Source organism: Watersipora subatra, chromosome 1 (genome assembly GCF_963576615.1).
Source record: "Watersipora subatra chromosome 1, tzWatSuba1.1, whole genome shotgun sequence".
Lineage (NCBI taxonomy): Eukaryota > Metazoa > Bryozoa > Gymnolaemata > Cheilostomatida > Watersiporidae > Watersipora > Watersipora subatra.
Genome location: NC_088708.1, coordinates 49,218,495 through 49,230,783, shown reverse-complemented (window position 1 = coordinate 49,230,783; position 12,289 = coordinate 49,218,495). Strand labels below are relative to the sequence as shown.

General features: G+C 37.6%; 1 protein-coding gene across 1 annotated transcript in view; it reads left to right on the top strand.

Moving 5' to 3' along the window:
- Positions 1-12,289, top strand: part of LOC137388470 (uncharacterized) — a 77,812-nt gene that overhangs the window by 47,798 nt on the left and 17,725 nt on the right. The window contains exons 19-22 of the mRNA XM_068074959.1: positions 27-68; positions 1,463-1,508; positions 3,612-3,658; positions 9,239-9,241. Of these exons, the coding sequence (XP_067931060.1) occupies positions 27-68; positions 1,463-1,508; positions 3,612-3,658; positions 9,239-9,241 (138 nt within the window). The remainder of the gene's footprint in view (positions 1-26; positions 69-1,462; positions 1,509-3,611; positions 3,659-9,238; positions 9,242-12,289) is intronic.

Genomic DNA, 12,289 nt, shown 5'->3' with positions numbered 1-12,289 from the left:
CAGCTGTACTTAAGGCGATGTTTCAGGTGAAAATGATGGATTTGGATTGGCAGCCGGTGCCGCCACAGGTTTGTACTGTTGAGAGTCCCTAACTCCCAGTTGTGTTGCTATTATCACTCGCAGTGTCTTCTTGCGTCACTGTTATAAATCTGCACCATTCCACGAGCTCTCCACTAAATTCCAACTGAATGCGTATTGCTGAGATGAAATTACAATCATATAATTTTCCCTAGTGTTTCGTCCAGATAAGTGGAATGCAATTAATCTTTTGTTTGTTGCCATACCGAACAGTAGAGCAGCAGAGCTTATTGCATGGTGGACATAACCTTGTTTAGACTTACATGTAGGCTTTAGTGTCACTGGATGCTGTGCTGAGACAGCACTGCATGGTATTTGCTTCTCATCAGCTATCTAACTGAAGATTAGTACAAGGGTTTGCAACTCCTAAATCATTTATGTACGTGTTTGATTCTCTGCTTCTAGTAGCTTTGACGATATTGCCCAGTCTATATTGATCTTGCCAGTCAGGCGAATAGTTTTGGAATCGTGTTTCCATTTCACTTAGTTCATTGGCCATCTTTATTGCCTCAGCATGACTCTTGTTAATCCCATGTTATCTTACGACTTGCACCATACATCCATGCTTTCATATATATGTTAATATATAATAAATTCCTGCCATGCAGTCAATCAAAGCCTTTAGTCAAGCTCACTGTTGCATGTTCCTACCATCGCCCTCTGAGTCATCGTGTTCCCATTCCACTCTCCAATAGTAGTTTAAAACTCCTTGCCTTGTTTTCTTTTTGTTTAGACTGGCAATCTGCCAAATATCTCTCCAATTGAATTCGTCAGTTTTTTCGCCATTGATCGATGATTGAGATGCAGGAGAGTGGCGAGTCTATTTGCAATAACAGCCATGCTGGCATTTACACAGTCTAATGCTATGCGAGAATATATGAAAACTTGCTCATGCTCTCTCTCTTATGTTGGTAGTACACTACGCGCTGCATTCAAGCTTGTACTAAGGCAGTAAGCAACTGGTATAGTGAGCTACGCTGGGATGGCCAGAGCATTTGCCTCACTAATGAGTGGCATTACGGGTTAGCTCTGGAGAGTGTCCCCATTTGTATTGTTGTTCTTTGTCCGGTATGCCTTCTGTTAGGCCTCCAGCTTGGGACAAACCGCTACGGCAGCTTGTCTTTCAGCGCCAAAGTCAAACAGCGGCATCCATGGTGTCATTTGTCAAACTTGCTTCTTGAAGCATCCACTACTGCTGAATGAACAGCCTTAATTTCAACTTCAATACCATGGTGAATTTGTGTTTGGTTCTTCTATTTTACTGTTATAAAATATTAGCTTTCTATGCAAAGTTTGTGTGATGCAGTTTTGTCTCCCAGTTTCATTGTCTCCAGCTTTGAGACTCTGCGATCTCGATCATACATCTTTGATTGTTACATTGCAGGGCCCGCCTCTGAGTAGCAGCTTCGATAGTCGGTTCACAGGCAAAGGTAGGGTTGGTATTCTAGAATATTCTTTTTTTAAACAATTGTAAAAAGCTACTCATTGTTACTCTGTTGGTAAGCCAAAAACTGGTAATGCGTGATGTTCTCGAAAGTTGTCAGGGATTTTTCGAGGCAAAATCCCTGACAGTTCCGTGCTTAAAAGTTTGAACTTTTGTAGCATCCATTGAGCAGTATAAAAATACAAAGATTTTGGTATCCTAATAGAGATCATTCTCTAAAACTTATTTTGTGAAGATTTGAGGCTACAAAGGGTCATCTGATGAATTGAATATTTTTCAATATTTCAACTATTAAAGCACATTGCAATTGATAAATGTTTTGTGATCAATACTCACTATGTGTCTATGAATACTCACTATGTGTCTATGAATACTCACTAGATGTCTATGAATACTCACTATGTGTCTATGAATACTCACTATGTGTCTATGTCGTGGTTATGCTGCAGGTGTGCATCATCTTGCAAAAACTCCCCAAGTCTAGGAAGTTTTATTGCTCGCAAATTTTTGTCGACTGTTTCATGCTTGCGAAAGATGGAAACGGCACTTGCGGAGGATGTAGAAGAAAATGTAGCGCAGGCTATTCCATTTTAATCATTTTCCATACTTTATTCATTATTATTTTGAAAGCGTACTGCGCAGCGAGACAGAAGTGCACCGCTATGACCTTTAGCGTAGAATTCCTTATCTTTATTAACAAAGCGCCCGCATTAATCCGCAACTTCCGTCTGTCCATTGGAATATTTATCACATAGTAACTCAATGTGTGCACAACTCCAAATCTGCATCATCCGCACAATTGAAACTTGAAGGTTGATTTGCAACACAATTCACATTACAGTTATTTGGTATCAAAAGATTCACCATGTTTCACTCTGTTGTGTTGTAGGTGCCACATATGTGGAAATGTGATTACAAGCTCTTAAAAGCTCAAAAACGAAAAGCCGCCGTAGATTGGAATCAGTTTATTTCTCTGACGTAGTCATTACAGTTGGTTATTGTCTTGTCACGTGATGTTCTCACGTGAATTGAAAGGCCAATAAAAAGCTCAATATAAAACTTATCGTAGCACTAGTTTATGACAAACACTTCGGGTTTTAGCGAAGACCCCGTATCAAATATAGATGCTCGCTACTTTACAGTTTTTTTTCGGCCTGGTCTAATTGGGAAGTCGTAATCTGATCATGTGACCCAATACTTCGCAAATAATTTCTGCAGCACTTTTCGATTATCACAGGTGACCAACAGGCTCATCATGATTATCAGACAATGATATGTACTCTTTCGAGCTAAGGTTAAAAAAATAAACGAATTTTTATGGTAAGTTATAAGATATCAGTGCTAAAAGTGACAGCATTACAATAGCGATAAAATAGACGCATAAGAACAATAGACATGGTTTTATTGAATGCGTGAAGTATATTTGTGAAAATATTTCGACGAATAAGGTTGCATGAAAGTGTAAACAGAAACCATCTCCTTCAACTACGTCACATTTGAGCCGTTTTGGAAAGAGAATCCAAATTATGGTGGTCTCGTGTGGCTGCGATTAACTGTTCGTTTTTTAGCTTTTAAAAGCTTGTAATCACATTTCCACATGTTTGGCACCTACAACACAGCAGAGTAAGACATGGTGAATCTTTTGATACCAAATAACTGTAATGTGAATTTTGTTGCAAGTCAACCTTTAATGATTGTGTTGTAATGCTATCATTGTCATTCATACCAGTTAGTATATTTTAATTTAACATAATTTGAACTGAAAACTAAAAGTTCCACTTGTTGTAACCACAAAAATGAATCCGTAGTAATCGATTAATGAAATTGGTGAACAACAGTATAATGTATGCCCCACGCAGCCTCCTAGGCTTTTGAAGTAATAAAATTTTGGCTATTATAGTTTTTTGATAATTTATCTACAACCTACTCAAAGTATGTTTTTCGCAGGATATATATGGATATCTTATGCCCAAACTATTTAAGTCGTGGAATGTTTCACCATCATCCATCGTTAAATAGGAGTCATTAGCTATTTATGTAGTGTGCATATGTTCGATACGCGTAAAGAGCGTATGCTTTATTGTTGCAGCTTTCATGTGGAATCGAACGCTGTCGATAGACGAGTCATCGAGACGGGTATGTTACACTCTCAAAATAGTTTTCCACTGGCATCAGACAGCAAGAAAGCCTCATTAGTTCGAACTAATCTAGTTGGTTGCTAAAAACGTATGCTGAAGGTTTAGGATATCCCCTAATATAGTCGTAATTGCTTATTGTCTCTTTGGCTCAAGTTTAAAAAAGGCAAGGTGAAATATTTGTGCTGCTAGAATTTAGTTCTTAATATCTTACTGTGTAGTTGTCTTATCTTAAAGCCAAGTCGGTTTGTGGTTGACCGACTGTATGAAGTTAGCCAATTTCGCTACTCTATAGACCTATTTCTAGACACTGCCGCTAGAGCTCGTCTTTTGATGTCCTGCTGGGCGGTTCTAGCTGTGTTGTGGTTTGATACAGACAGCATTGCTCCCCTTATTACAGCCTAGTAATCCCTTGGCATCCACTAACGCTTTTCCCAGGTTTTTATAACTCTAATACAGCTTGCCATTTTATCTCACTAAAATGTCTCGTGCCTCCTTTAGAGTAAGCATGTCAATATGGCTGATGTTTTTCGTCAGAAATCTGACCAAAGAACCAGACTGGTAGTTTTGGTGTGGTTAACAGATAACAGGTAGTGTTCTGTGTTCACCACTACATGCCGCGCAGCTTGGTGCATTAATGCAGTCTGGTGAATTAGTGGTATTGGCACTGTGTAATGATGTAGTTATGCAGATCAGAAATGACACTGGAATATGTAGAAGTTCTCTGGACCATTTCGAAAGTCAATGGCGTATAAATTCTGATGTTTTGTCACACTCGCGTTTGGACTGTTGCAAAAAAGGTTTCATAGAGATGGGTTACAGAGGAAGAGACTGGGATGGCGGTTCTCTGTGTGCAGATCCTCGTTGAAAAGTTCACAGTGTGGATATTTGAAAAGGAAATGGTTCGATCAAGCTGGCATATATATGCGCGTCTTTCATTTATACAAATTACATTAATCAATGTTGATAGCATCATAATATTTGACAGTTTTTTGTGATGCTGAGTAAATTTGGCCATAGTAGTATCTACTCGTGAGATAGAATGGGGAACTAAGGCCATAGTAGTATCTACTCGTGAGATAGAATGGGGAACTAAGGCCATAGTAGTATCTACTCGTGAGATAGAATGGGGAACTAAGGCCATAGTAGTATCTACTCGTGAGATAGAATGGGGAACTAAGGCCATAGTAGTATCTACTCGTGAAATAGAATGGGGAACTAAGGCCATAGTAGTATCTACCCGTGAGATAGAATGGGGAACTAAGGCAATTTGAAGCTAAAACAATCTCACCTGTTATAAAGATCTCCCAGTGTAATCTGTCAAATACAACTGGTAGTCACCAGCAGTTGTATTAGGGTTGAGTTGAATTAATTTGTCAAATCTTATTGGCCAATAGCAGATTGGTACTTAACAATCATGTTTTTATTGGTATGGTGGTATTTGTTTTTGATAGTAGTATTTCAATTGGAAATGCGGTCAAGTATTACTTCTTTATTACTATTGGCCAGTTTCTAATGAATTTCATTGGCTGATGGCGACAAGTAAACAAACCACCAGAGTACCTCGTGTCAACTTGCATTGTAATAGGTTTTACTACAGATTTAATATCATTAAGTCACAGTATAAACCTTCCCTAAAAGTGAGGTAAAAACTATTAGCTATCACGTTGCCATCAAGTATTATTCTCTATGGCCTCAAATAATTTTGTCGTTCTGTGTTTATTTCTGCCTTGCCATATTTGTTGAATTCAATTTGGTAACAGTAAATGTTGTCGTTTACCAATGATTTTTGATAAAAAAGATTTGTATGTTTTCATTTTAATAATTTACATTCACGCTTGACTGTCTAAATGAGGAGATACGTTGTCTCTTCTCACGGTCAGCGGATGACATGTTGCTAGTCTACATTATGGCAACCGTGACTAATAGCTTTAAAGCGGCTCCGCTCTTCACCCGTTTGTCTTCCGCCAGTTTACGCTGTAGCTTGAATAATTATTAAGGACAGTGGCATAAAATGACTGTCTGCAGCAGCGGCAGCGTAGTATTGCCAGTCATACATGTACCTGGCATAGACATCATGGTTGACCAATACCGGCCAGTGGTTTTACAGTCTAGCGATCAAACCGCAGCAACTCTATTTAAATATCGTCTTTGAGACTTCATTACAATCATGATGATATTGATGAACTTTGAAATGCTGGTTTCGTTGGCTCTCTTTACCATGCTTATCTCCGTTTCCTTTATTCCTGTGTACTCTTTCTTGGCAGCCTCTCAAACCATTCTGTGGCCACACGGTGTACTTTTGCGGCATTAAGATAGCATACAGTACCCGAAATGTTTGGTCAGGCTCTACGATTGCTGTTTAGTTCTCTTTCCTTCAAGATGTTGTTCTTACCTGCTTTTTCTCAGCGAGCAGTGGGTTTGTTGATTGTGGATCTAGGCTTCAGAATTCTAACTGTATCTGTGCAAATCACGTTTGCTTCAGATATATTGCTTATTCACCACTCTTCCATTGTGCTGATGCTGTGGATTTGGAACTACCGTACTATTAGTCGCTACTTTTTTCTGATGTTCTGCGGCTTATATAAGGGTACGGCTATTCTGTGGTTTTTTCTTTCATGGCTAGGGCGCATCAACCAGAATCTCCGGTTAGTGCGCCTCTAGCGTTGAAAGAAAAAACGAAACAATGCCTAACGGTACTGTTCCGCTAGGCACTGAGTTGAAAAGCGTCGGTTAATACGGAACATAGCTGTTAGGCACTATTTTGTTTTAACTAGCAAAGTTGCTGCCATGTTAAAAATCACCGTCCTGAGTTCTGTGGCCTATACAAAGGTGCGGCTTATGTATTGTTTTTTATTATCGGCATTTTGAAAATAAAGCAGATACGGCTTATATAAGGGTGCGGTTAATAGTCCGAAAAGTACTATAAGTGTTTTAATTGGCATTTGGATTGACATGGGCGCTTTGTTAAAAAGTATGAGGAATTCTGTGACAGAGGTTATGTTTAAATTGGAGAAACTTGCGTGGCATGTTCTTGCGCATCATTCGCAATTGCCGTTTCCATCTTTCACAAACAAGAAGCATTCGAAAATATTTCGAGTAATAAAACTGGTTTGATTTGTGGGTTTTTGTTGGTACCATTTACTGGATGATGTAAACTTGTGGATCACCCGCGTCGTGGAAACATCGTGTATAGGTGATGTATTTGCTGCCTTTCTTAGGCTCACTTTTTTGTTATTATGAAATTGATGTGTTTCTGACAAACGCTGACTGGCTGCCTTTTGCCAAGGACAGCATTAGTTTCATACCAAACAAGTTGTTTTATGATTGAGATTCTCGTTTCATGGTTTCAGCAGTAATACTCCATAATGGTTGGCAGGTTTTAGTAGTTGCAATAGTGCCAGCCGTAAAACTCTGCATAGCCTATAAGTTAATTTTGTTGGCAGAAAGCATTGAATGTCGCTTCCACATGTCGACACGAGTGACAAATCAGAAAATTATGAAGATGTTGCTCAAGCATCACAACTTCTAGGTAATGGAGAGCCATGAAGCAGATGGTTAATAACATCTCTATACCAGATTAATAATACGCTGAAACACCTGAAATGTCGATGATTCAGTATTATTCCATCAAAGATATTACTCACGCAAGCTCCAATAGTCTCCTTCATATAATAACCCTTTATATACAATTTCTAATTCTAGTGGGTGAATAAGTTTTTCTAGGAAGTCTGGTATAAAATTGGTTCATCTGAATAATTGGTTGTATAAGGAGTGAGATAAAAAATCCATGGAACAAAGGCTTCAGCTGATGATCAGTTAATCGGTAGAATTAGAGTCCTCGTGCATGAGCTCTGGTTAGAAATACTCTCCATCAGTGCAGACTATTCTATTTAAAAATATTCAGGTAATTTTTGTTTCATACTGATTCTAACCAATATCAGATGCCGTCAGACCTTTATATATGAAGTTAATTCATTTGGAGATCTGCTTTATACAGTCAAACATGGATAACTCGAACTTCACGGGACCGAGCGGAAGTGTTCGAATTATCAGAGCGTTCAAGTTATCAGAGCACTGTCACAAGTGCATGTATTTATTTATTAGTAGATACATGTACATATAGAAACTATAATATAAATCAAAAGCATAAATGACTTGTTTCAAATTTAATGCTTCTAATGTAAAGTTTAAAACTTTTTTATCAAAAAGTATAGATATTTTTCTATCACTTGAGATTAGTTTGTTGTTTGAGGTAATGTTATTGCCAGGACATTTTTTAGATTAAAATTGGCAAAACTTGATCGTTGTTGAAATGCTCAGAAGAAAAGACATCTTTTTCTTTTGAGCGTTTTAACCGAGATCAATTTTGCCGATTTCTCTTGAAGTTTATGCGAAGGTCACCTCACTTTTCCATGCTTCCGAAAGGCGATCGCTAAGCGGATTTTTGGTAAAAATCAAAATTCACCAAACCTTTAGAAAAGTTGTTGACAAAAATATTTTGCCGTCGGTGGTAATAACGACGTCTATGATTTACGAAAAGTTGAGGTTTACCTCTATGACTTGGAATAAAGTGATTTTCTAAAGCGATAACAACCGTCTCGGTAGCCGTTGGGCAAAAAACTGTTCGAGTTAACAGAGTTGAGATCGAGTTATCTATAGCAATTTATCATTACGTGGGAATGGACCAAAGAAACCGTTTGAGTTAACCATGTGTTCGAGCTATCCGTGGGCGAGTTATCCATGTTTGACTGTATATGTTAAAACTACTGAGTACACTGAGAGTAGGCCTACAATAAGAGTACACTTAAATTAGTTTGATTTGTTCTCCAGCCCAAACACCTACTATGATCCCTGAATAAATATTATTAGTGATTGTGTATAGCTTTAAAACGAGTAAATTATATAGAACTACATGAAAAACCTAATGAAAAAATTCTTCATATGCAAAAAAGATGAATTAATAAAATAATCAATGAAAGGCGTTTTTCTGTTACTTTACCTTGGGGACACATGAGCAGAAGTACAAGCTCAGCTATTTGTAAAGTCCGAGGTCGAAGGGCTTATAGAGATATAATGTGTCACTAACTATACTTGGTAAACCTTAAATTAAATTAGCTCATATAATTAATTTAAATATATTTGTTTTTCCTAAATTGTTAACAGCCCCTTCCCCAGCTCATTAGACTGCGGTGCTTTCAGAATTTTTCAAGGTCATATGTTGGAAATTCACATTTAAAGGAAATTAAAAGTGGAGTTTAGGCCATATTAAGAATTACCTGCTATCCAGTATATATTATCCTGAAAACACCAGCCTTTTGAGAAACTGCTGTAACGACAGAATTGACAGGTTCTCAACGGTTGGCTGGCCACCATTTAATGTTGCTGAGGGGAGCACTGATGGGCATTGAAGGATAGAGCTGCTATATACTATTAGATGGCATGAGGCAGGGGAATGACCCTCCCCAGTCATTGCTCATTACCCAGCTTGACTCTGAGATACATTCAACTCTCTAGTTTACGTGAGACACATCTGGACTTTAAATAACATGAGCTTTCTCTTGTGTCCTTCCTATTCTAGCAGGTTCTGCATTCCTCAAATATTTGCTTTAAACCAGTGATTTGATGCGGTGCATATCTGTCAACGGTAGTAAGAGGAATATAGATAGCGTGCAGTGGTGCACTCGTCGCAGCGGTTCACTTGTCGCAGCGGTTCACTCGTCGCAGCGGTTCACTTGTCGCAGCGGTTCACTCGTCGCAGCGGTTCACTCGTCGCAGCGGTTTACTCGTCACAGCGGTTCACTCGTCGCAGTGGTTCACTCATCGCAGCGGCTCACTCGTCTGCATCAAACTCAAACTGCTTATCCTGGTTTCCCATTTCTCTAAATTATCTAATGAGATTCAGCTTTGGTCCTCCGTAAATAGATAGACTCAAATATCAACTTACACAAATCTTTAGTAGATTTTATGAGAAAGTATCAGTATTTTTTTATCATTTGCGATTGTTGTTAATGTTTGAGGTGGTCTGACTGTCAGGATGTTTCAAGATTAAAATCAATAAAACTTGATCGCGGTTAAAATGGTCAGAAGAAAAATACGTGCATAATGACATCACTAGTTGTGCATAATGACATCACTAGTTGTGCATAATGACATCACTAGTTGTGCATAATGACATCACTAGTTGTGCATAATGACATCACTAGTTGTTATCGTTGTGATAGTTGATATCGACTATTGCGTTCAAGTTGAAGCATTACGTATCTTCATCTGTCGGTTTCTTCGCAATTTTAGACTTCATAATCGCGCTTTCGATGGATCTGATCATTTTAATCGGGATCAGGTTTTATCAATTTTAATCTTGAAACATCTTGTTAGATCACCCCAACATCAAAAACAATTGCAAATGATAAAAATACTGATATTTTCTGATTAAATATACAAAAAGTTGCGTAGGCCCTACATTTGTCTTTAACCCTTCCGCAGGCAAGTTTTTTGGGCTATTTGAGACCCCCCGGGCAAATTAATTTTTCACAAATTGATAAAAAAAATCATTAAAACACTCTTATTTATTATATTGTATATGTGTATTATGTTTTTATTATACAGGTAAATACAAATAAACATGTTTCAAGTCAATTCTTCATATAATGGTTTTTCTAGCTATTGTAATTTTGGAAGCATTTGACCTCGCAGAGGCCTACATCACAGTCTTGACACCATGTGCTTATTTTTGTTTCTCTATAGCCTTGCCTTTGCCTATAGCTTTTGGAGGCACCATGACAGCACCAGGAAGTTTTTTGCACTATGGGAAAACATTCAGAAATCAGAAACAAGCTATAAACAAAATTACCAATTTTCTCTAAATACGTTTTTATTTCAGATTTTTCGTTCGTTTAGTATTGCAAAAACGATAGTTTTTTCTTCTCAAAACGGCTATTTTGTTGCTAACAGAGACCAATCTATTTTAGTTTACTATCGGTAAAAATAATTGAGCAAAAAGAAGGCAATTAGCTAACCAGAAATCAATTTATAAAAAACGTTCGTGTGGTGACATAATAGTCGCTCTGCCCACTAGCGTCAGTATCGCAAAACGACAAAAATTTCGCTATGACTGCAAAAGGGTTAAAGCTCGGGAATATCTATCCAGAACGACCATATTATGTAAATACAAAGCCTTATAATCATTCAAAGCTATCTGATTTCTCCCATCCACCTGCAGCGAGTAGACTCACTTGGAATGTCTCTTCGTTGACACATGTATTTTGTTCGCTACGAACATCGGAAAATACACATTCTATCGTGACATCGAACCATTCAAGAGCCTCACCTCACTGACTGATTATTGACCCCTAATTGAAATTAAAACAAAAACAATTAAATGTTTTACTTCCTCTGTTTCTCATATTTAAATACCAGAACATAGCCTGTTATCTTTCCCAGTTTTAACGCCAAATCCTTTTACCGGCAGGCACAATCATCTAATGCAGCTGCCAGACGTGCCCAGTTTGTCAATAGAAAGGTTTGTCTGTTTGTTGTTGATTGATTTTAGTTTGAGCTCGCTTGATTTCATAGAAATCTAGAATAATTAATCTCCCCAGGTTGTTTTTATAATCATTTGTTCTGTGGTTTGTTCTTCAGCATGCTTTGTGTGTTTTGCTTGATGTTCAGCCTACATGTACAGGCAGGAAAACGCAACTACATATCATTTTTGAGGGATTGTTATAATCCACTGTTCCTTTTATGCCAGTTCTATGACATTATGTCAAAATTATACTGATTGTTTTTGTTGCCAAGAGCTGTCAAACTAAATACACTGATGGTTGCATAACTAACCGCGCTGATGACCTTGACATTTATAATGCTTATCATGATGTGTATCGCTCTAATGAGTACTTTTCTCCCAATCATTCTGTAATTGCCTTCATGAAAGAACTATCATCCAAAACCTTGTTTATTCCTTTTATGTTTGAAAAGAGGTAGATGGTTGTTTTATGAACAAGAGATGATTGATGCACAACAGCTGTGCTGCAGCTGCTCCTTTGTTTGAGATCAACTTCTTACCCACCTTTAGCTCGCATTACAAAGAACACTCCGAAGTTATTCGCGTATTAAAAACTTGCAAGTTGTAAAATAAATGAAAACAAATTGATTAGAGGCAAACAATTTATTAATTAATTCATACATAAAATTATGCATGTAGATGCTTTTTCAGAGATGCTTTTTCAGAGATGCGTTAAAGATGAACTTGCAAGGAGTTTTAGTAGATTTTATCAGAAAGTATCGGTATTTTTCTATGATTTTTGATTGTTTTTGATGTTTAACCCTTTGAACCCTGGCCATTTTTGTCAATGCGTGTCAGTAACCCTGGGCAATCTGTCCAACCATCCGAGGTTTTTCAACTTTTATTAAATATATCTAAACGCGCTCATAATACAATGATATTTGGTAAAACACTAGGCTAGGAAAAAAATTCAAGCAACCTACAAAAAATGTCATCAAATAGAAAAAACCGTATTTCACCATTATTCGGGCTAAAACTAAAAGTTTGTACGATTTTATAAAACTCGTGAAAACATTTACAGTGGTATTATATCTATTGTGCACTTGGTTATCATCATTTCATGACTCA